Source organism: Neopsephotus bourkii, unplaced genomic scaffold (assembly GCF_033783945.1).
Source record: "Neopsephotus bourkii isolate Nb327-2 ecotype Australia unplaced genomic scaffold, CSIRO-AGI_Nbou_v1 NB_1663, whole genome shotgun sequence".
In the NCBI taxonomy this organism is placed as follows: domain Eukaryota; kingdom Metazoa; phylum Chordata; class Aves; order Psittaciformes; family Psittacidae; genus Neopsephotus; species Neopsephotus bourkii.
Window position 1 is genome coordinate 2,677,311 of NW_026902137.1, and position 24,504 is coordinate 2,701,814.

General features: G+C 41.0%; 3 protein-coding genes across 7 annotated transcripts in view; 2 read left to right on the forward strand and 1 right to left on the reverse strand.

The window, feature by feature from the left end:
* Positions 1-264: 264 nt before the first annotated feature.
* FAM217B (family with sequence similarity 217 member B) lies at positions 265-7,010 on the reverse strand. 5 transcript variants are annotated; one of them, XM_061375622.1, is made up of 5 exons: positions 6,882-7,010; positions 5,610-5,815; positions 4,382-4,487; positions 4,205-4,290; positions 265-3,819 (listed from the first exon to the last, which is right to left on the reverse strand). In XM_061375622.1, the coding sequence occupies exons 2-5, from the start codon at positions 5,702-5,704 to the stop codon at positions 2,634-2,636; spliced, it is 1,473 nt and encodes a 490-aa protein (XP_061231606.1). In that variant the 5' UTR covers positions 5,705-5,815; positions 6,882-7,010; the 3' UTR covers positions 265-2,633. The 5 variants fall into 5 exon arrangements, with proteins under 5 accessions (XP_061231606.1, XP_061231607.1, XP_061231609.1 ...); XM_061375623.1 differs by having other exon boundaries at positions 6,875-6,949; XM_061375625.1 differs by lacking the exon at positions 6,882-7,010 and adding an exon at positions 6,623-6,675.
* A 900-nt stretch (positions 7,011-7,910) lies between these two features.
* Positions 7,911-11,761, forward strand: PPP1R3D (protein phosphatase 1 regulatory subunit 3D). The gene has a single exon (XM_061375668.1). It carries the CDS (start codon positions 7,911-7,913, stop codon positions 8,823-8,825), a length of 915 nt encoding a protein of 304 aa, XP_061231652.1. The 3' UTR covers positions 8,826-11,761.
* Positions 11,762-17,153: 5,392 nt separating this feature from the next.
* Positions 17,154-24,504, forward strand: part of SYCP2 (synaptonemal complex protein 2) — a 29,010-nt gene continuing 21,659 nt past the window's right edge. Inside the window, exons 1-10 of the mRNA XM_061375328.1 lie at positions 17,154-17,240; positions 18,219-18,331; positions 18,904-19,044; positions 19,287-19,415; positions 20,279-20,383; positions 20,907-20,931; positions 22,145-22,230; positions 22,749-22,837; positions 23,605-23,639; positions 24,318-24,460. Coding sequence (XP_061231312.1) covers positions 18,308-18,331; positions 18,904-19,044; positions 19,287-19,415; positions 20,279-20,383; positions 20,907-20,931; positions 22,145-22,230; positions 22,749-22,837; positions 23,605-23,639; positions 24,318-24,460 — 777 coding nt within the window. The 5' untranslated portion in view covers positions 17,154-17,240; positions 18,219-18,307. The remainder of the gene's footprint in view (positions 17,241-18,218; positions 18,332-18,903; positions 19,045-19,286; positions 19,416-20,278; positions 20,384-20,906; positions 20,932-22,144; positions 22,231-22,748; positions 22,838-23,604; positions 23,640-24,317; positions 24,461-24,504) is intronic.

Genomic DNA, 24,504 nt, shown 5'->3' on the forward strand with positions numbered 1-24,504 from the left:
AGAGTTCTGTTTGTAAGTAGAGCTCTATATAAGCCCAGAACATACTCAAGTTAAAACAGAAGCAAAAGTGCTGCAGGGTAAAACCCAACCCTTGTATGTCTGCTCAGTCTAGAAGCTGTCTGTTTCTGTATGTGAACCGACTATGGAAGAAGTATCAAATTAATGAACAAAAATTAGTGGTGTATGGTTATCATGTGAGGCAAACTTACTTGGCCAGATCACAGTCAGAGCTTAATGATGAACCAGAACTCGAAAGACTATTTGTTCTTTAAGAAGTTATCATGCAAAATCTGCCTGTATCTATATACCCTCCTTATAACCTAGGAAAGCATCAATACAGACTGTTTCAAGAGGAAAATTTAGCATACACTAAATTTCAGAGCTATAGTAACATGCCAAATTAACTACATCTAACAGAACTTGTTTAAAAATCTTGCTACTCTGATTATTGAGCCTGCTAACCTTGCTTTTGGTGCTTGTAACAGTGCTCTAGAACAGTGTGTTAAACTCATGCACTACAGTAGTGCTTACTGGCAACAGCAGGCCTACTACCTGTCACTACCGTTAATGTGAATCAGGAAAATGTGACTAATGAAGGCTTGCAGAATTTGGCCACAGCTTGAAATTCTAGTACTGGATGCAAGAACCTTTCACCTAAAAAGGAGAAATAGATGATGAGTCTGGAACAAAAGAATGAAATAGGAACAATGGAATGTGCTGGTCCTCTACAATTGCTGGTGTTGAATACCATCCTTCGACTTTCACCGCACCTCTGACACAGCTGATTTATTTGATCTGTGAGCATGTCAGATTGTTTCACTTTAATTGCATAGAGCTGAATGTACATGCAACTACAATTCATTTTAACTGTAACTTCACAAATAATGAATATGGAAATATAATACTGTACATTTGTCGCCTTTACCAATTTAAAATTTCATATTTGGTCTCCAGCAGGCTAAGAAAAAAATCCCACTAAAAATATTTCTCTGACTATTCCTGAGCAATGTTTTTATGTACTGTAAAATACTCTAGTTTATTACTACATTCTCACATTTTAAACTACATATAAACCCATGCTTTGAAATTTTACAAAGCTGAACATCTGGTAGGCACAATGAAAGAATAGAAACAGCTAAGCATCTTAAAACCCATATGAGATCAACAACAGAAGTGCAATTTAACTACATAATGTACTCTTAACATACATAATGTACTCTTTAATATTCGCTACTTTTTCATTTTCTATCATAATGTGAAGGATCCACTTGCAAAATCCGGTCTGTCAGACCTCAGATCACTTCTCAGGAACAATTCACTGTCTCTGGTTGCTGAGGGTGAAGTTAATGCTGCTCAGTAATTCAATCTAAAATGAAAGTACAAAACTTCCTCTGGAATTTCATTTTTAACAAGAATGTGCCTCCAGCTGCTGTGATTGATTGGAAACTGTGGCAGATGAACTGAAACTTGAATAGTCACTGAACTGTCCTTTGTATTCTCTTGTACCCCATGGACACAAGAGAAAACAGAGGGTCTGAAGACAGGACTTGCTCCTGGTTGTACCATTTATTTCTGTAGGGTATTTCCCCATGTCAGTTCACTAACCTTGAAAATCAAGAATCTATGCTAACTGAAGTAGGCTGGTCCATGGGATAAATAATAATCATCTCGGGTGACTGAAAATAGGTATCTTTTCTACCAAAATATATCTTTACTTGAACTAACAACAGCCTTTCATTTCATCCCCAAGAGTCCATTTTTTATGTTTTGAGAGGCTACCCATTCTGCAAACTAAGCCACAGAGTCTCTAGTAACACCCTCACTTTGCATTAGTCATACATACCCATGTACAATTTGAAATTTGGTCATTTCCTCTGAAAGACAAAGCTTACAAAAGAAACTTCTCAAGGAAAGCTGTCTGTAAACACAGTGAAAATTCCTTGGTATAAAAATACACATTCAATTTTCTTAACCTGCCACTAGTGAAGCTGTCTGCTCCCTATTAATTTTTTGTCCTAAAAAGAATCCTTTCTTCATTAAAATATTTCAAAACATTATCTCCATCCTTATAAAAAATATCTAGTTCATCAAAAAAATCCAATTCATCATCTTCTGTGAAGAATTAGTTTGACTTTGCATAGATAAGCATGCTCCATTGTTTTATAAAAACAGTTGAACCCTTTTCCATCAGAAAACACCATCAAACCTGTCTCACAAAGTAACACATCTCTTCAGGAATAACATAAATCCTATTCTTTCAGATATACCACAGTAAGTGTGAGAAACACCAGAGACTGGAGTAGACTTCCACTGGTGCAAATAGGACATGTTATAATTACATATTTCACTAAACTTTCATACTCTGCTATTGTTACCTTCATTGAGCAATTGGAAATACTTTTGAGGAAAGGCCAATTGGAAGACACCTGCCTTCAGGGAAAGGATTTCCTGCTGGACTTGCTGGCTTAGGATCACATGTATTGAAATCATAGAATGAACAGTGTTGACTTAGAGCCATGCATCAAGAACATATCTTCTCAGGATCTTCCTATAAAGAAAACATGACCCCCCTGCATTGGCCAAATGCTTTGTAGCAGTCAAGAAGCATTAAGATCTACTGATGATTTTTTTCTTCATTTAAATTTGCATGATGTTTGCTTTGTGCCATTTATTTTCCTGTCCCCTATTGGTTTTTTTGAAGGAACATAACTGTTGACATTGCCATTTTTCTTTGGATTTGTACACGCATATGTTTTTAAGCCTCTGATGGGAGCAGCTGAACCATGAAATACTGGGGTTTGCTTAGGCGGTCTGATATTACCAACACTTTGAATTTTAGAACCATTCTCGGAGGGCTCCACATTGAGAAGCTGTTGCTTTGCAGCTGGTTTTTTTTTCAGTTCACTCCTTACTTCTCCAGATTGTCTCTGAGAAGACATTGCACACCCCGTTCTCTCAGAAAGCTTCAAGTGACCTGCATGAGAATATAACTGGTGACTTTTTTCACAGTATGAATCTCCCTTGTGACCCAAATAGCTTCTGGGAAGCTTTGTAACACTTTCTTGGGGAACCAGCTGCTTGTTAGGCAAAGGGCTGAGCAATGCTTTGCCTTTGCCAGGGCTTTTTAGGGTACGGACAGAGCGAGGAGCAGTCTGTGGCCTGGCTTTGGCTGCCTTTCCTTTCTCGTTCTGTACAGTTTGCATCTGCAGCCATTCCAGCTGCAAAAGGCGATCAATGTATTTCTGAAGAAATCCTCTTGGCTTTGGTCGAAATTCAGTTTTACCCTCCACATTAACGAAGATGGCCAGTTGCTTTAAGTCCCATGAGTTGAAAGGGGGTGGAAGGAAGTCTGGGTAGTAATATTCTGATTCTTTAAAACCTGTATCAGGGACATGTTCCAAACAAACTGGATCAATTTCTTCAGCTCTGAGAATGAGTTCTGGTGGTGTGCAGGGAGATGGGGGAATGGGAATCCTTTCTGAATCAGAGAGATCACTGGCACTATCATCTTCAGCATCTTCTTTAATAATTTGTACTGATTCAAAATCAAGAAACATTTCATGTACAGATGCTTCCTGCCATTTAGAAGAGCATGGACCAGCTACAGCAACATGTTCTTTGTGATTCTTTTCCAACTGTTCTTTTTTACTGCCGTAAAAATGTTGCACTGGGAAGTCTTTAACCCTGCAGAAGCTACCTTGTGTGCTGTCCTTTGTGCTAAGAGGGATCCTGTGGATAAAAGATTCATTCTGCCTTCTTTCTGGGAGACTCCTCTTTGGTCCTTGTACTGTGTGCAGTGACGTGCAAACACCTGTGGTCCTAAATTATAGGAAAGATCATATCCTGTTAGAATAATTAATGCCTTTGAACATCAGTCTATAAAGGTCTTGCTGCTTCCTTCAAGGACGTGGATCTACATGAATGAAGCTTGGTAATGAAGTAAAATTAATATTTGCTGGCAGAGGTAACACTGCCTACTACAGACTTTTTGGTTTTTTTTTTTTGTTCTGATTTTGCCTGAGAACTCACTAGGGTAGGATAATAAGTTTCCATATTGATAACTTAAATTTGTTATCCTCATAAATGCTGAATTCTGGGGTCAGTGAAGTCGAAAGATGAAACACAGAAGCCACGACTTCATCACAAGCATTTTATGTATCAGCTTGAAATGACTACAAATTAAACAATCTTAACATGAAACTACCTCTTTAGCTGAGTACTGTCATCCAGAATGTTTCTTCCCTTCTTAAGAATAGTTGGTTGGTTACCATCTTGAGTGTCATGTGGAATCTGAAAAAATATATATGACGTTATTAAGAAGCTGACATAAACTAAGTACCCTTTTTCTGTAAGCAAAAACCAACCAGCCAAAAATATTTACCTTTTCAATGGCACTTGATACATTTTTGTCTAATCTTCCAGGAGAAGGTTTCATATACAAAATTGGTTTATTTAGTCCTTTGGTGCTCAGATGGCTTTTTCCATTACTGTAATAGCAAGGTTTAAACAGAATAAAACATCTAAATAGCAGCATACACAATCATCAGAACAGAAACACAATCGAAGCTTAGAGTGCAATGCAGCTTTTAAAAGTGAGACAGTTGATTGCTACTACTCCTATAAGTTCACCAGAACTATGCCATGGTCACTTTTTATTTTTTATACTACTAATGCAAAAGTGAGTAGTTCAATCAGATGGTATAATAATAGAATTTAGCCTTTATTTGTAAGTAACTACATGAATAAGAAATAGTAAATGTCAGAGACTACATATGCAACTACTATTGCTATAGCACCTAGCACATGGTCCTACTGCAATTTAACAAAAAGAATTATAAAGTACTGTATGAAGGCCACTGCAAGCCAAATCCTGGTTGCCTTTCTCATGTGCATACTCTCAACAACATTTAAAGGATTATTCCTATGAAGTTAAGGAATGGAAGTGAGCAGAGAGGATACAGTCTATTCTGATATTAATACTAACTACTTTACAACAAAAACACAAACAAAATTCACTATTTCATGTTATAATGAAGTTGTTGAAATACTAGTAGAAGAAAAACACATATGCAAACAAAGGGGATTGCATTACTGATCTGAACAGCTTAAAATCAAAATACATATTTGCCCAATTAAATGAGACACATTTCTTTGTAAGCACGAAAAATCATTAAATCAGTGTATTCCATAAAAATCAGAAAAGTGTTTGTTCTATGAACAAGAAATATTACTAATTTTAATAAAGGAAAGCTTTTAAATGTCATTTTAGAACTGGAATAAGCAAACTGTGCCCTCCCAGTCTAGTCTAGTTTGACTGCAGTTTAGTTAACCTGTCAGGCAGTTTTTATGTAAGTATAGCCAGATTTTGTTCTAAAACCCATGATGTCACCAATTGAAGAGATTATAAAAGAGTGAAAATGAGTCTTGTGCCTCCAGCACTGATGCAGTCACCTCTGTCACTTTGTGACCTGCACAATCACACTGCACAACTGCTTCTGTTGCTGTGAATCAGAGGACAGGATGACAATCTGAGCAGTTAGCCACACACTTATTAATTAATCTACAGTATGTACAGAATTCTGTAACAAGAGAGAAAATAATTTCCTTACTTTACCATTCCTTTGTGGCTTTCATTGATTTGGCTCTCCTTTTTCTGTGTCTCTCCGTGCAGCAATAAAGGATATTCTTGAATGCCTGGTCCCATAATTACTCTTTCTAAAGGGTAACGCCACCTTTATTTTTACATCATCTTCAAACAGCTCCAGTCTTTGGGGTTTGTAAGACACAGTGTATCGAATGCAAACATCACCACCTCCTAGAGAAGAAATAAACAAACACCTCGTGATTCCTTCCAACTTAATTTAATTTTAAAGCATTAAGGTATATATAATCAGCTACCAAATGAACAAAAGCCACTGAGCTCTTCCCATGAGGTTCACAAGCCAGTTCCTGAAGGACTGTTGGTAAAATATAGGAAAAGATCTGACAGTACAGCAGCCTTGGAAGAGCTACTTTTCATTGTGTAACATGCTCATCATCATTTTGTTCCTCCTGCGCAGCATTCCATGTATTGACTGGAGCCAAGTATCACAGTCAAACGGTGGTGGGTGTTTCTGCTCCTAATTTAACAAGAATAGATGATCAGTCGCCTGCAGTTGGAGCATGTGGAGTTGTCTTTTTTGCCCCAGAAAATGCGCTCTTCCTATATTCATATATGCAAATTTTGTATCTTTTTTTTTCTCTCTCTCTCTTTTTGAGAACAAATCTCTCGGTATCATAAATTCGTGCTAAAAATAAAGCAGAATTCACAGCATTCTTTAATTTTCCATAATCTGCATTCCCATACCCGGGGGGCATAGACAGGACCTGTGACAGCTGACAGATGTTGAGCACCTGAACACCTCACCCACCTCTGTTTTTGTTGCAGTGATGTTTATATATTTATATCCATGTCATTACAGTGGTGTTTATATATTTACAACCACATCAGTGTCTGTTTACATCTGATGCTGTCCTGGCTCTCCAGTGCCTCTCTCCGCCATCCTCCACCCGAGCTCCCAGCGCTACATGCCGGTGGGCCAGGCCCCGGGGGCTCGGGCCACCACGCCCAGGGGCAGCTCACCAGCCGGGAAGGGCCGATCTAACACAGCAGCGGCTGCAGGCAGCTTCCGCAGCCAGGGCCCGGCCGGGCCTCGCTCCGCTCCCCTCCGCTCGCTCGCTCCCTCCCTTCCTCCCTCCCTCCCTCCCTCCCGGGATGCACCAGCAGCCTATGATGCTGACCCCAACCGCGCTGCATGGAAGCAACGACCGAGAGCAGCTCGTTAATTAAAGGCCAGGACCGCCCTCCCCTGCAGCCTTCCCGCTCCTTCCCTACCCGGTACCTGCATCCACCTCAGCCAGGACAGGCAGCTAAGGGCATCCCAAGCGCTGCGGCGTCACGTGGGCAGAGCGCAGGCGCTCGGAGGCGGGTGGGCTGGAGGGGTGGCTCCGCGCATGCGCCGCCACCGAGGGCGAGTTCGCCGCCGCGGGCGCTGCGGCGGGCGAGCGGGGTCGGTGGTTGGTCGTTGGTCGTCGGGTGTCTGGGGTCTGTTGTTGTCGCCGCAGCTGCCGTCGCCCTGCCCTCGGACGGAGCAGAGGCCTGCCGCGGGACGGAGGGAGGACTGTGCGGCTGATGTGGGCTGTAGAGTCCCCAAGCGAGGATCGTTCTTCTTCCAGCTGCAGTACCGAGCCTTCCTCCACAGCCCCGCCCGACAGCCTGCGCCGCGACAGCCCCTGCAGCAGTACCGGTCTTGGCTCCGGCTCCCTCCCGCCCGACAGCCTCCAAGCCTTCCCCAGCCTCGGCAGCCCTCGCGACTCGCCCAGCATCCAGTGTGACAGCTTGGAGTGTCCCTGCTGCTGCTGCTGCGGGAGCGCGGGGTCGGCCGGAGTGTGCGAGGACAGCCTGCAGGCCCCTCTGCTCCTCTGTAGCGGGCTGGCGTGCTGTGGGGTGCACCGCTGCAAACACCAGGCATTCAGCGGCCTCTCCGACAGCCTGGAGTCCCTTGGTGTCCTGCAAGACAGCCTCCAGTCGGTGTCCAGTCTGTGTGAGAGCTTCAGGTCCTCCAGCATCACCGGTGATAGTCTTGAATCCCTTTCCAGCCTGAGCAACGGGACCACCAGCCAGCACAGCAGTCTCGAGCTTACCAGCCAGTGAGACTGCCTTCATCTCCCTGTACCGTTCACTTCAGCTTCTGTCAGAGCTTCCAGGTTTCTGCCCTTCATTCAGGAGGCTGCATTGCTTCAGTTGATTCTTGCTGCATGCAGTACCTCAAATACTTGCTGCCCGTGGCTGCCACTCCCAAGTTAAATGCTTCAGAGAGGCAGTGTGTATTACCTGCTGTGTAAACACTGATTTTTGTCATCAACTAACAATGGAGGTACATGGTCCTCGCAGGAATCCCAGCTATCTCTCTGACCTCTATCAGAACATGTTACGGGCTGAAGAAGCGCAAAGACGCGGCCAGCAACAGTCCCCTGCAATCCATACAAGTAGCAATATGATTCTTTGGAGCAATACCCCAGCTAAGGGGAGCCCCCAGCCACAGAGCAGCACTTCCTCCAGCTGTGATCCAGCATTACGGCCTATCATACGCCGCCGGGCAAGGTCTTTGCCTACGTCGCCGGAAAGAAGGAAGCGAGCCGGAGTGCAGTGTCAAATTCCTGGATGCCAGAGTCGGATGAACCGGGTGAGATTTGCTGATGCTTTGGGCTTGGAGCTCACTGAAGTGAAAGTCTTCCAGAGTGGGGAGGATCCATCGATCCCCTTGCATGTCCTTTCCAGGCTCTCCATAAACTCAGACCTCTGGTACAGCAGCTCAGACTTGGAGTTTACTATGCAGTGTTTGGTCCCTGACTTCCAGCAGCCTGTAGACTGCATGGATTTCTCCTCCCGACTTCAGGAGCAGCAGGTGTGTCTTGAACGAGTGACCAGCTCAGATCTGGGGCTCAGTGGCACCATTCAGGTTCGCAACGTTGCTTTTGAGAAGCAGGTATCTGTGCGATACACCTTCAACCAGTGGAAAAGCCTCCATGAAGTGTGTGCTCACTGGCACAGTAGCATCTGTGAGAAAAACGGGCAAGATCAGGTTGATGTTTTCACTTTCTTTCTCCCTGTGCCTCCTTTCCTCCTTCAGCTGTGCTCTGTAGTCCAGTTTGCAGCAAGGTACCAAGTCAACGGCCAGGAGTACTGGGATAACAACAGAGGGAATAACTACAGTCTTACCTGCCGGACTCACCCCCTTAAGATGCCTAGAGAATGTGAGGAGAGCTGGATTCACTTTATCTAACAGAGGAAGTGGGCACAGAGCAGCTTGTCAGTAGTCTGGTGGCACTCTCTTCCTTGGCATGGTGCTCTGCTCCTATGGCAACAGTCTCCTTTTTGAAACCTGCCAAACCTGATGAAGTGCTCCAGGGCAAGGAAGTAGCCAATGACCCGAACAAACTGTTCTAAACTTCTCAGCAAGTAAAAAAGGCCAAAATGTGTATTGAGTTACATTTGTTGAAAGCTCCTGTGATTTCTTGTAGTGTATGAGTGGGTGCAGAATGGTCCCAGGGGATGCTGTCAGACTACCACAGAGCAGAACAAGACTTCATGTGACTAGCAATATTCTAGGTTTCATAGAATATTTCTAACTGATTTATTTTACGATTTTGTACTGTCTGTTTCCTAAATATGGAGTGTGGCTTTACTGGTTTTGTTTCTAATTTTGTTTATATTATCTCACCAAGTCTGGGCACTTTTCCATTATGCATAACTTGGATGGCAGACACTTTAGGGAGTACTTGTATTTTTATATGTATATTAGTAAGACTGTAACCATGTTGAATATTTCCGCTAATATTTGGGTTGGAAATTAGATATTATTCTGATCAGATCATACATGAAAATGTGCCATTAGCCCCTCTGTTTCCCTTAGAAAAAAAAAAAAAAAAGAAAAAATGTGCCTTTTCTTATCTCCAGTGTTTGCAGCAGGCAGCAGGAATGACTGTTCCCAAAGTGTGTGCAAGGCAGATCTTCACAGGGAAGTTCTCATCTCTTTCAGATGATGCACAAGTAGGCTTTTTTCTCTAAGTGGTGGTACAGGAATTGTCCATTCCTTGTGTGCCTGTTTTTCACTAAGGGAAACTAGAACAATTTTGCACCTGTGTAGCAATTGCAGTTGAAGATCTTAAAGTGCTACATGAATGCTGGTGATTTTACCAGTGTTCCTGGTAAATTTATAAATCAAGAAATTAGCATAAGATTTATATATATATAAAAAATGAATAGCCCCTACAGGGAGCTGATTGCAGAGCCTTGGAATAGCATGCCAGAACCCTGAATCCTGGCTCCTTGTTCCCCAGCATCCCAGTACTGTTGCAGTATTACCTCTGTATTCTTTAATCAACTGTTTCTCATTATAAACCAGTTGAACTCCAAGACTGCATCCTTCGCAATACAAAGAGGGAACTTCAAAGCAAAATGATGTTTGGTAAACTGATACTTCCACAGACCCACAAACAATCCTTTCTACAACTGGGAGAGCACAGGAACACTGTTAGGTGCAGTCTTCCCATGCTTCTTGCTCTACTGCTTTCACTCTGTGGTTTTAGTGTGACTTACAGTTGGCATCAGGCTTAAATCTAGTAAGTAAAAGATTGTAAAAAAAAACAAACAAAAAAAGTTAAAATGCTTTGTTTCATATGTATTCATAACAGCATGGAAAGTTTAGCTTTATGTGTGTAGCACAAACTTTCAAAACTGTCTAGTTGTATAAGAGCTGCTTTTTAGGACTGTACTATGAAAATTAGGCCACTTACTTGGGTATCTTATTTTGGATTGCTGCTTATTCATCAAAATCACGAGTTGTTTTAAAAATCACTATTGTAAGCAACCCACAGCCAAGTCTTTCCTAGTCCAGAAAGCTTACTGAGTAATTCTGGAAGTGCAGAAACCCCAAGAAAATTCATATGTCTGGCAACTTCACGTTACTCCTTAGTTGTGGTAACCATTTAGCAAAGCACGGATTTCAAGTGAAGAAGCTTCCTGGTTCCATTGACATTTGGCTTGCAAAGGAACCAAAGTCATGCAGATGATCCTATGAGCTTCTGAGCAGTTACTTGCAGTACTGAGAAAATTCAGTCCTGTTTGAAACCATTGAGAATTAACTGTGTGTCTGCTTCAACTTTGTGTTGGATCATTGTGAGGTTGAAAGTTTAAATTGTTCTGAAGGATCAGGTGAGGCTGAGATGCAATTCAAACTACAGAGAGGAAGGGGTGCTGCCTGCTTTCAGTCCACCTGCATTGTTTTCTGTGTCAGGCTTATAGGAATGATGATTTTAAAGCATTGTTCTCCTCCTCCTCTCTCCCCAATTACTGTATTTCTTCTATCAGCAAAACTACTCAATCACCTCTCAGCACACCATTAAAAATTCCTCTCTTATGAGACTGGTATTTGACACCACTTTACAGTAGCTGTTGCTGGAGCCCAGTGCCATATTTGTCTTACTGGCAGAAAGATGCTGTTGCCACCTTCTGGGAGAGACTCTTTCACGTGCTACGAAATGTCAAACCTGAGTGTTACTGCAGGCAGGGACTGATTATGTAAAGCTGAGGTTGTCAGTGTGAAGATTAGTCTCATGTGTACCACAGTGTCAGAGAGAGGTGAATAATTAATGACTTGGAGATGAGTTTGGCTTATATTGGCCTGCTTCCATGACCTCTCCGGGTATTTGCATGTGCAAAATCTTGAACACTAAAGTATTATTCCAAGTTTGCCTTTCCTCTCTTTGCTTGCTGGAGATTGCGCTCATGAACTGCTGGAGAAGAACTGACATAGCTGTTACTAACCCAGCTGTCTGGTGGTGCAAAGTTGAGCAGCCCTGCCTTGTAATGGAACTGAGTAATCTCTGGGTTAAGCTGCTGAACATTCACACGAGTGCTGGCACCTGTCATGAAAGATGCAATTTGCACATAGGTTTTCCTGTCATACTCAGTAGTGAATATCAAAAGGATTCTAGCTGACAAAAAAGGGATTAAGCCATTAAGTAGTGGTATTACACACCTGTGGTGAAGGTTAATTTCTGAGCACCTTATACATTCTCAGGACAACTTGACTGCTTGCACTGTGTTCAAACTGAGCACTTCCCTTATAATGAGGAGTTTGTAAAAGTGAATTCTTCACAAGGGTTATTGCCATATAATGCACTTTTAAAAACCTGTATTTATTACAATCATACAATATATGTCTAGTCCAGTTTCAAGGTTCTTTTGGGCATGTTTTCTAAAGAAACATATGGGATCCATGTAAACGAACAGGGGTTCTCTTTCCCAATTAATCGTCTTGTCCAGATGAAAGTACATTACACAGTGTATCAGTAAAACACATATGCTAGACAAAAGGTCATTTTGTTTTAGTGGAGAGTTGTATAATTGCAAAGTGCTTTATTTCATTTTTAAAACAATAAAATATTGGCTATTGTAATACAAAATATTGTAATAAAGCTTTTCACAATCTTATGGTTTTGTCAATGGTTCTCCTGTTAACAGATAAGGAAACTCCTGAGTTTAGTGGCACAACTTAGTGCTGAGTTGTCACTAAGAGCAGCATACTCAGGAAAGTAAGGTGGGTTTGAGTTGCTAAAAAATGAAGAGCACTTGCTAAAAATACAGTGATCAGTCTATATAGCTGCTAAAATGATTAGGCTGTCCCTTCTGACATGGAATTTGCTTTCATTTCAGCTAAGAGTTCTGTGCATGCAGCACGTGCTGGATTATGATCTAATGTTGGAAAATGGCACACTGCCAGCTGATTCAAATGTTGTTTCATGGAAGAGAAAGGGGTTTTCTTCTAATTCCACTTCCAAAGGGTGTGCTAGACTGTATGTAGCACATTAATTTCTGAGCCTCACAGTTGTGTTCTTCTCTCATTTGTTTGTTCTTTAGTTTTCATTGCTGCAGACTGTCCTCTCAATCCACCATGTTCTTTTCACTCACTGGTTTCTTGAAAATACAACTGAATGCAGTATGGTTAAGAGAGCATCCATCATCTCTGCATCTCGGACTGTCTATATCCTCTATATGAAATACATCTCCATCAGTGTCAAGCTTTTACTTGATACAGTCCAAGATTTGAATTATGTGTTGCCAGGTTTCTTCCAAAGCAAAATGGAGACATTTAACTAGAAGACATAATTAGTAAAGAAAGACATATATTACCAGTTACTTTTTAATCAGTGTTGATAACTTCAACACTACATTGTCCAAGTTGCTTGGGGGAAGGATGATTACTGCAAATTTAAATTTGCAATTTAAATACAAGGGAATATCTTTCTTATGCTGAGTTGCTTAAGAATGTCAGTGTCACTTTTTATTACAAAGTGTGCAGATTATGTGTTAAATGCATGCAAATGCATAAAGGAATGTGCTTTTAGAAAGCATGGTATTACAATATCTTGTCTTTAGGACTCTTATTTTTGCATTTTCCTATACTACTGGTCTAAATCAGTACTAGCAGTACCACCATAGTTGTCATAACTTCACCCATGAAAAAAGTATTGTCATCTGGAAATAAATATGGCAACCGCAGTGCAGACTAGCCAGGAGACCAGCAAAGGATAAACGCAGTGGTCTTTGATTTTAACAAATCACTTGAAAACAATGGGAGCAGGCTGGGTGTAAGAATATTTAAGAGAAGGACTGACTTTTGCTGTGAATATCCAACTGTCAGATTTATCTTACAGGTAGTTAGCGTTACTTGTAATACAGGTGTTATTTTTACATTTAGTTTCACATTTTCTTTGTATAATATTTCACATAATTTCTTTGTATTTATCTTGCAGAGAATAAATTAAATTCAACTTGTAGTAATAGTAATATGCTAACAGTCAGCTGTAACTACAGTTCTTAATTTACTGAATCACCAGTGCTCAGTACAATCTTATGTGTCCTTTACAGCATTGCTGATCAAGACAGAATGGCAAGTCTAAATCATTAGTCATTTGTCAATGAGTCTAATGTTAGTACTGACTTCTTTCCTAACTTGACTTTGTCCTTATGATCTCAGATCTGCAACTATTTCAGCCGACACTTGATATTAAAACTGTTGGCATCAATGCTTTTGACCCTTCTCACTTCTGCACACAACAGCAGCTGTGCCAAATTGTATTGACCTGTACAGTGTTTTCAAGTACCTGTAATGAAGGTAAGTATTTCTGCTACTGTAGTGAAGGGTCCCTACACTCCGTTTGCTTCCATTTTCTCTGAAAATTTTAAGTGTAGTTGCCATATCTGTGGCCCGAATAATTTCACTGTGTGTTCCAGTCTAATCCATAACTTAATGGAAATTCAGCTTTCTGTTGCCATCCCTTCTGCCAAACCAAACAAAAGAGACATTAAAGAAAGCGAAATGAACATACAGTAGTCTCCCATTCATGTCAGTGTACCTAGTGAAGGATAGAAAGTATATAACCTGCTTCTGTACTGTCTGACTCACATTTCTTTTACTATAGAATGGGTAAGGCTGTTCTCTTTACAAGATTTGGAAATCTGTGGACAGTCTAAGCCTGGGTGTATGCTAATGTGACTGGTAGGGGAAAGCATCAAACGCAAATTGGCTTTTATTACTTCTGCTTCATATGATGAAAGTGGAATTCGGAATTCAGTTTTCATAGAAAACTTCTGATGCTCCCAATTCCTCATGTGAAGTTTTGTCCTCCTAGGAGGTTTCTCAGTAAAGCTGTACTTGTTCAGATCTGCTTCAGATCACCCAGTGCCTTCTAATAAATTATTCCAACAGCAAATATAACAGTGGTTAATGTTGCAGTTAATCTTTTTGGCTGAATGTGCTCAGCCCTAGTCCTGTGCGATCTCCTCCTCAGTCCAGTTCTGAACCACTTGTCATTTTCTTGAGTTACAGTGACATCTGGTGGTACTTGGAATACTTTGTGTACAGCTTCCCCCTCCTCCCCCCCCCCCATTTTATAGTATAGATTTGGTTTCTTTCTTATTCTAGTAAGTCACTGGTGTTCTTTATATAATGTTGCTGCAGGTTTATCTGCCATGAAGCTGATTCCACTCTGTCCTGGGTTTAGCAGTAGCAGTTAGATGCTGACTATAGCTGCTTATTCCAGGTATGAACAGAGGTGCTGCCGGATACTACACTGGAACGTGTAAGATTTATGCTAAATTTTCTCTCTTCTATTAGTGATACAGATGTCAGATACATCTATATAACATCAGTACAGGTAAAGCCCCTCTTTGGAACTGTTGGATTTCATTCAAAAACATTACCCAGTTCCATCTGTATAATAAAGACCACAAATGTCAGTAGGAGCTCTTTAGCAACACGAGGTCTGTATCTGAGTTTCTGTATGTTCTTTACCTACTAAGACACTTGTTGGTAGTGAAAATGTTTCTGAATTAAGTATACAAATTAATTACACTGGCTTGGCAACCTCATGGCCAGTAACTCTTGTCTACAATATGCATTGAAATTAATGTTCTAAATACTGATTATCAAAAAAGGCAATTTGCAACATAAAACAATTAGAATGGTGCAGGTAAGCAGACACAGTCCTTTGATACCATTCGGTGGATAAAGAACTGGCTGGATGGCCACACACAAAGAGTTGTGGTCAGTGGATCAGTGTTCAGCTTGAGACCAGCAACGAGTGGTGTCCCTCAGGGATCGGTGTTGGGATCAGTCTTGTTTAACATCTTCGTCGCTGACATGGACAGTGGGATTTAGTGCGCCCTCAGCAAGTTTGCTGATGACACCAAGCTGTGTGGTTCAGTTGATACGCTGGAGGGAAGGAATGCCATCCAGAGGGACCTTGACACGCTTGTGAGGTGGGCTGATGCCAACCTCCTGAAGTTTAACCATGCCAAGTGCAAGGTCCTACACCTGGGTCAGAGCAATCCCAGGCACAGCTACAGGCTGGGCAGAGAACTGATTCAGAGCAGCCCTGCAGAGAAGGACTTGGGGGTGCTGGTCAATGAGAAAATGAACATGAGCTGGCAGTGTGAGCTTGCAGCCCAGAAAGCCAACCGTATCCTGGGCTGCATCAAAAGGAGTGTGACCAGCAAGTCAAAGGAGGTGATCCTGCCCCTTTATTCTGCTCTCGTGAGACCTCACCTGGAGTATTGTGTGCAGTTCTGGTGTCCTCAACATAAAAAGGACATGGATCTGTTGGAAAAAGTCCAGAGGAGGGCCATGAGAATGATCAAGGGACTGGAGGACCTCCCATATGAAGATAGGCTGAGAAAGTTGGGGCTGTTCAGCCTGGAGAAGGCTGCGTGGAGACCTCATAGCAGCCTTCCAGTATCTAAAGGGGGCCTATAGGGATGCTGGGGAGGGTCTATTCATTAGGGACTGTAGTGACAGGACAAGGGGTAACGGGTTAAAACTTAAACAGGGGAAGTTTAGATTGGATATAAGGAGGAAATTCTTTCCTGTTAGAGTGGTGAGGCACTGGAATGGGTTGCCCAGGGAGGTTGTGAATGCTCCATCCCTGGCAGTGTTCAAGGCCGGGTTGAACGAGGCCTTGGGTGATATGGTTTAGAGCGAGGTGTCCCTGCCCATGGCAGGGGGGTGGAACTGGATGATCTTAAGGTCCTTTCCAACCCTAACTATTCTATGATACTATGATTCTGTTGCTCAATAGTAAAACCACTCCACAGCCCTCTCCTTCCCCACCGCAGGAATTACCTAACACCAGGTAGGAAGGGAATTCAGGGCTCATTTGGTCCAATCTTTCCAGGCAAAGCATGAGCTAGACTAGATGTCCAAGCACCCTGCCCAGCCATAATCTTAACAGTGGCCAGTGCTGGGGAAGCCATCACTTCACTGGAGAGATTACTGCAATGGCTGATTGTTCCCATTGGTAAGTATTTTCCTGTTGTTTCCAGGTTTAACTCCCCAGGAGTAATTTGTGCCCATCACCCCTTGTCTTTTTCCTTTGTCTCCTTGTAAAAAAGGGAGTCCCAATCTTCTCCATAGCCACCCTTTAAACACTGGAACATGGGAGATAAAAGTCCCCCCTGAGCCTTTTTTTCTCAAGGCTGAAGAAACCCAGCTCTCAGCCTCTCCTTATGTGGCTTCCTAGTCCTTGGATCGTCTTTGTGGCCCTTCTTTGGACCTTCTCCAGCCCATCCACATCTTTTTTGCACAGCAAGGACCAAAACTGAACAGTGTATTCCAGGTGTGGCCTGACAAGCACTGAGCAGGGTGGGATAATGACTTCTTCATCCCTGCTCGTGATGCCCTTGTTGATGTGACCCAGCATGCTGCTCACTCCCATCGAGCTTGTGTCCACCAGGCAACCAAGGTCACTTCCCTCAGCGCTGGGCGGGAAAGGCAGGCGCACCCTACGCAGGGGGTTTTGCAGCCGCTGCGGCAGCCGCGGCCCCATCCACGGACCCGCTCCCGCCCGCGGTCAGGAACCTCGTTAGCGGGGCTGGGCTCTGACCAGGCAGCTCCCGGCAGCAGAAGACGCGGCCGAATGGAGCTCCCCCTCAGCGGCAGCTGGACGACACCGTGCTGAGGGCGGAGAAACATCTGCGCGAGGGGGGCGCACGGCAAGGAAACTCCACCTCCCGCCCCGAGCCTCCGGCGGCGATTGGTCGGCACGACTAGCTTGCGGGCAAGGATTGGCTGTAGGTTACCGGCGCTGCGAGTGATTGGCTAGAGGGAAATGGCGCTTCTTTCTGCTTCGGCGGTGAGGTGAGGACGCCATGCTGTGTGGGGCCTCGCTGCTGAGGCGGCGGGGCCACTGCCGGGCGGGTTCTACTAAGTAGCAGAGCTCTGTGGGGGGATGTCGGCGACTGCGTGTGGATCGAGGGTGGAGGTGTCGCGACTTCGCCGAGAAGGAGGTTTCTGGAAGGGGTTGATAATTTGTGCTCTGTCTTGTCTGACTAGTCAGGACGCAAGAGCTCTGTGAGGTGGTAGCAAAGGCTTCAATGTAGGCTATTATGTGCTTGTGTTGAGAAAATAAATAAATTGCACTGTAGTAGCTATTTCCTATCATTTAGGTGTACAGAAATGACTAACTTGCTTGTTCTATAGAAGTTCTGGTTTTAGACATTTCCCTTTGCTTTGTCTAGTGCTGTGTAATTTCTGGGAAATTGCATATGGTAGATTGGTCAATATAGATTAATTTGTGCAGAGTATCAAAAAGTTTATTGTGGGAGGTGGTTGGGTTTTTTGTTTGTTTTTTTTTTTCTGTTTGGTTGGTTTTTTTACATATTAACTCTAAAAACCAAGATGGTTCTTCAGTATTAAAACTGTTTTCAGTAAACTAGTTTTGCGATCTCACATTTGCTGTTAACAGTTATCTCAGAGCCCATCACTGTATCTGTAATAAGATGACTTTTCCCCTGCATGCATTTGTCACTTTCTTCTTAAGTGATTTATAATGAGGCCCTTCTGGAGTTCTGCTGCTGACCTGCCTATTTCGAGTTATGCAGTGGTGGCCATCTCCATGTTCTTTCCTTGCTGAGAAATACTGAGGGTCCACTGCAGGACCTATATTGCCATATTTGATCGTTCCTTCCAGTCTTAATTCAAGCAGTTGTCTGTCCATGTAAGGATGTTTCCTTAAAACCCCAGTTATTTGATTGCTTAAAGTAATAATAATATTTATACTAGGGACAAATGTTAGCATTTGTAATGTGTTTTGGCTGATAACTGACATGTTTCCAGAACCTATTTGAAGCTTGTGTCAGTGAGCTGTGTTTTGGTCAAGTGGTGATTGTTTCCTTCTTGTGCAGCTGAGTAGATGAATTGCAAGAATGGCAACCAGGAATGAGATGCAGGTATGTGCTTATGGACCAGAATATGAGTATTGATTGATTTAATTACTTAGCTTAAAGCGCTCCTGATATTTGATTATATGTAAAATTTGCACTGTAGTTTTTGCACACGAATCATTTGGGATGATACTCAAGATCAGTATGTTGAAATTGGGTTATAGTTGATGTAGAAAGAATGGAGTGGCAAAATAGTTGAGGAAGGCAGTAGTCCCCCAATATGTTAATATCTTTTAAAGTCCCTAATAGATAATATAGAAATACAGATTGCTAAATGTACTAAGGAAGGGGTGTTAATACGGTGAGCACTTGCATAAGCATTTATTTGTAACACAAGGAAAGAAAAGACAGTTAAGGAAAACTAGCAAATAATTAAAAACCCGTGAGTATTTGCATGAGTCATGTATTGGGGTGGTGTTCTGGACTTCAGGATTTACATTTCATGGTGCCATAGTTCAGAATATTTGCTTTAGAATGCAACAGATGATTGCAGACAACCTATGCTAAATACTGTTCAGTCAGTATGGGTGTAAAGCATACAGTAATACAGTTGTTCTGTTTACTTTTGTTGTTGACAGTTTGAAAAGTTAATTGATGAAGCCACAAAAAAAAAAGATTTTCAATTATTAGAACAATTTCTGGCAACAGAAGACTGTGAAAATGCCTCTCACAAATGCAGCAAACAGTTTGTCAACAAATTAGACAAGCTTCTGTGTTGGGTAATGTAACCATTCCATCAGAGTCATCTATACTGTTATTGGAATAGTCTGAAACAGATTGTTTCATTTGGCTTGTTTTATGCCATCAGTTGATTTGAAAAACTGAAATAAAATTTAAGAATTACATACCTCCTTCAAGCTGCAATTCAGGTGGCTTTTGAGAGCAAAAGGGCACCTGGCTAATTAAATACAGGTTCTTCTAGAACTCTACATTAAAGCTTATGTTACAATTTCAATTTCAGGAAATTGACAAACAAGAAGTCAAAAGCATTTCTGTTTTACTGAATTATCTTCAGAAATGTGCAGACAAAATCGTCATAGCAGGAGAAGACGGGCTCCCAGCAATGATAAAATACGGTCTTATTGGAAGGATAAGTAAAACCATAATGCATACATGAACTTCTAAAAATAATATAACAGTAAAGCATGCATAAGTAATTTTTCGGTGCTCAACAGCTTGGTACTCAATTTGGTCCTTGATTGTTTCTGAATGAAGAATTTCCCATAATTTTGCAACAAACATTATTCAGATTTAAATGTTCTTTAACAAGTGGGTCCTTATAAAGGACACTGCTCTGCTGTAGAGAAGGTTTTGCAAATCATGCAGCAGATAGATAATTTACAGCAATTTCAAGAAGATGGTATCTTTTTCTGTGAGCTTTTAATATTGCTTTTGAGTCGGGAATTGAAATTTCCTGGTGCAATTTATTTATTTTTGTTAACACAACTGCAGTGTTGTACCTGTTCTTTCAACAGATCATAGTGCTATTCTGATTTTCTGATTATTTTGTGTTATTTCAACCTGCATGTTAAATGTGTTAAATCAACTCAACTTAATACATATACTGAAAAATAGACACTAGGGAATTTACTGCAGAAAATTGATGACAATTTCAGCTGAGTGTTACTCAGTTTCCTTCTAAACTGCCTAAATTAAAACTAAAAAGGTATGGTGGTAATTTCATGCTTATATTCACACCTACAAACACACTTCCACCTACTGCCAGTTTTTCAGCACCTTATCTGTGATGGCAGATATAAAAGTAGATGTCTGAGTTTTGTGTTAGAAAGTCAGCTAGTGAAATTAGTTTGAAATCACCTATGTTTGTTTAGTGTGAGTGGAAAAAAAAATCCAGGTTGGGGCCAAAGTATGCTCAAATAACTAATTTGACTCAACTACAGTATGACCTATCGGTCTTTTTCATGCTATTAAATAGATTTATTTTCCCTTTACATGGTGAATTGGTTTGAAAAGATAAAAGAAATTTTGGTCCTCAGAGGAAATGAAAAGAATGAAATGATTACAAGCCTGGCTGAAGATTTCTTCAGTGTGTTGCTGGTAAAAATAGATTGATAGTAAAATACCTTGTGTGTATTAGTCAAAGTAATTATTATTAGTTTAGGAGCAAGACTTTCAAATGTGCTTCTGTTTAATATTCTTCTAAAGTTAATAGTTTGCCTGTATTTGTTCTCCTTTTCTGTTCATGATTAGCATCATGAAATAAAGAGAAACAGCAATAGAAGTGTTTGGTTAACAAAAACAAATTTCATCCTGGTCTAATTTCAATTACATAAATTATTGGTATGCTAATCCCAGGACTCCAGGTTTATAATGTCTGTCAGCTGGCTTCAGTTCATAACATTTTTGTCACTAGGGAAATAATTTCCATAAATTTAACTGAAATATTTTGGGAAGCCACACTTGGGATTAAAAGAATTCTACATTTATTAAGGATGAAATTATTTTAAAATCTTAAATGCTTTTTGATTACTTGCTTTAGGTTTGTTACCTGACATTTATGCTGTAATATTTACAGTATCAAAATGATGTCTTCTGTTGTTGGTTGTTTTTTTTATTACAGGCTGTATGGCATAGCAGACCTGAAGGTGAGCTTTAAAAAAAGTGTAGACTAAATACGTTGAAGTGTTCTGAAAGAGCATTGCAAAGTTATTGCTGATAAAGTAACAGTACTTTTGGAACCATGTTGAGGCAGGGTGGTTCTGAGAAGATGTGCAGTGAGGAAGGTGCAGTTTCTTGATCCGATGTAAATACCCCACCAGATCTGTTTGCTTCAGTTCACAAACCGTAACAGGAACTGCCTTATACTCGAGGGCTGTTCTGCACACAGAGGACTAAATTTTTTATTCATGTGAAAAAAAGCCTTAATGTCATCTGTAACTTTGTTTAATTTGTGGTTTCTCTACTGTCAGATTTCCTTGTAACTTGTTTTGTCAGTAATAAAAAGGCAGGATAGTCTATAGTCTTGTCAGAGATGGCAACTGAACTGAGTTTTTCCTGAAAAGAGTGGTACTGTTGTGGAGCTCACCGTGTATAGGTGATGTCCAACACCAGTTTTCTGTCCTGGCACCTTGGGTGTGGGAGCAGGGGCTGGACATTTGCAGTCTGTGTGCCATGCCCTGGCACTCCTGATGGTGCAGAGACACAGAATGCAGACGGAGTTCTACGTGTTTTTATTTTAAACGGCTTAGTATGAAGTACATATTTTCCTGTAAACACCCTGGAATGTGAAGTGTAACTACACAGCTTGTCCCCTCACCAATGTAACACTCATAGCTATAGGAAAAAGGCAGGCATTGCTCTGTTTCTAAGGTGTCACAGCTTAGCATAGCACAGTTGTCCTTCTTTATTGACTTTGTTATCATGCATGTTATCATTGCACTTATCATTTAGTATAGCACTAGGTGGAAGGTCACTACAGACCATTTTGATGTCTCAGTCAGAATGAAAGATTCATTTCCTTGTCCCTGGGAAGATAAATTCCTGGGTCAGAATTTGAACTTGGAGACATAAGTTACAGAATCGATCTGAATATATTTAAAAAATCAGGGTCACACGGCCAGGGAACTTATGCAGTGACGCACAGGAGTAGAAGCATCATAAAGAGCTGTATTTACAATAGATTGAAGTAACTGTTCTGTCTTGCATTTAACCAAGAAGGCTAAGGTGTTTAAAGTATTAGTAATGCTATATGGAAAAGAAGGTATGCTACATTTCTAAATGAAAATGAATCTTTTCCCATATGCAGATGAGGGGTCACCCTAATCCACTGTCAGTAATTCTTTTTTTCCTGTTCATTAGGTAAAATGGAAATACTGGAAAACTTTGCTCTGAGAACGTGCACCCTCATCACTGATGTAAGAATTAGTATCTATGTCCAGCAAGAGGTAAACATTCTTCTTTATAAGCAACAATTTCCTGGTTAGTGTTTTGACAGACTTTGTGAAGATAGTAATTGAACTGCACAGATGCTGCACAAAAAAGATCATTATGTAGTGTTGTAGTATCAGAAGGATTATTTAATGTTTCTGTGGGAATATTTGTTGGTTTCTGCATATTGGGGTGGTCTGTTTGTTTTTGAGATTACTAATCTACAATATTTGGTTTGGGCAGAACTCTAGCTTTGAAGGTTGGGGGGGTGTCTATATTTAAACCTACAAATAAGAACCATAATCCTTTAACAACTGATATTCACATTAAAGGTAATGTCATTTGTTGAAATTGAGGTAGTTATATTAAGATAAATACCACTTAAGGTCAGATAGACCTCATTGTCTTTTCTTGTTCTGTAATTATTTAAGTGTTTTATTTTCTTCAATGGTATGAAATATATTAGAAGGGCCAGAAATAAGAATGACTTAAACAACTTACATTAAATCTTGCTCCCTTTTTTCCACTTTTTTAGGTAGTAAGAAAACTTAATTTAATGCTTGACAACATGCCTCGAGATGCCAGGAAAAGGATATTTTCTACAAAGGAAATGTTGTGTGTCATGTAAATAATCTTCAGTATAATTTATATATCATTATGGCATTTGCATAGCTCTGAAGGCAGTTTTTGCTAAGAGTGTTTATAACATGTGCAGATCATAGAATCCTAGAATGGTTTGGGTTGGAAAGGACCTTAAGAACACCCAGTTCGAGCCCCCTGCCATGGGCAGAGACACCTCACACTAGACCATGTCGCCCAAGGCTCTGTCCAACCTGGCCTTGGACACCGCAAGGGATGGAGCATTTACCACTTTTTTGGCAGCCTCTTCCAGTGCTTCACCACCCTCACAGTCCCAGTTTAACTCACTTTTGCATTTGCTATTGTTGTGCTGCCAGTGGTAGCGGCTGTGGGCAGGTATTCTCATGGGTTGTTCTCCATTCCAAGCCTTAACTTGCCTCTTTCCTGATCTGGGTTAGGCTTTTTCTCATCCCTGTTGTCTTAAAATAATTAAATAAATTCTTTTTAAGAATGTGTGTAAAGCACATGAATCAGTCACTGGAAAGACAAGCTGTTCACCTTGGGATTTTTATTTTTTAATAGCATTTAAAAAATAAGTAGAATAAAAACTGTATATGTATTAGGTGATTCACTTCTCCTGGTGGTACTTTCAGGTGTACAGCCTTAGCATAATACACTGACCCCTTTGAAATCTAATAGTTTAGTAGAATCAGAGGTTTGTCTCCTACATAAAAGCTTGCAATTAAATAAAACTTTTCTTCTGTAATTTGTGCTGCTGTCATGTTTTGATGGAACATTACTTTGTTTGGCAGGAGTGACATGGGGAAGAAAATTTTGGATGCTGGAGGTGAGCATGGGACGTAGTAAGCAATTTAATATCAAGCTTCTTAAAAATTATGTGCAGACCCATTAAAAATCCAGAGAAGACATTTAGAAGCTGCAGAGTGTTGCAATTAGTCCTCTGAAAAATAAGAATACTGCATGAAAACAATCTGCAAGCTGGAATGTTTCAGACGCATGCAGTGCATGGCTCTTCTTTGACATTTTCAGTCCTTCTCTTAAATGTAAGTTTCACAATAGCAAAAGATCATAAGGGAGTCAGTCTTCTCGGATAGTGACATGAAAGCCGTTTTTAGAGTGCTAAACTACTTCTCTCAGGGATCACTTTGGTATCCAACAGTTTCCCAGATCAGACAGCTGAAAGCTGAAAACCTCTCTTCTTGCTCGCCTTGTGTTCCTCTGACATTTCCTTGAAAGCTTGCTTGAAATTTCAGTGTGAAACCTAAGTTGGTTAGTTGTTCTTATTCCATTACTTTTTATCTATATATCCTTTATGGGTTTTGTGTTTGGATATAATGTGATAGGTAACATTAAATGTTCAGCACTGCTTATACTAGTTTCCTGGTATAATCAGAATATAGTATATAATATACTATTTCATAGTATAATCAAAACATAGTAATGCTTTTTTCATGTCAGTATTGTCTTTAAAACTACTGTTCCTGTAAAATGTATTGTGCTGTAGACTATGACCTGCAGGTAGCCATTACAGAAGCTTTATGCAGAATGATATCAGAGAAACAAAGAGGAGAACTGGCATGCCAGTGGTTTCCCATGGAGTTTGTGTCCAGTGCATTTAAAGGAATTAAAGATTCTGAGTTTGAAACAGTAAGTCATATAAAAAATATTTCCAGGGAGGTAAACTTCCATTT

What these genes read in the sequence shown, in the direction of transcription:
- FAM217B (XM_061375622.1), bottom strand. Translation starts at nt 5,704, where the DNA reads ATGGGACCAGGCATTCAAGAATATCCTTTATTGCTGCACGGAGAGACA. An exon ending in TATCAAGTGCCATTGAAAAG is followed by an intron (nt 4,291 to 4,381) that starts GTAAATATTTTT and finishes ATATTTTTTCAG; the next exon opens with ATTCCACATGACACTCAAGA. An exon ending in GACAGTACTCAGCTAAAGAG is followed by an intron (nt 3,820 to 4,204) that starts GTAGTTTCATGT and finishes CCTATAATTTAG; the next exon opens with GACCACAGGTGTTTGCACGT.
- PPP1R3D (XM_061375668.1), top strand. Translation starts at nt 7,911, where the DNA reads ATGGAGGTACATGGTCCTCGCAGGAATCCCAGCTATCTCTCTGACCTC.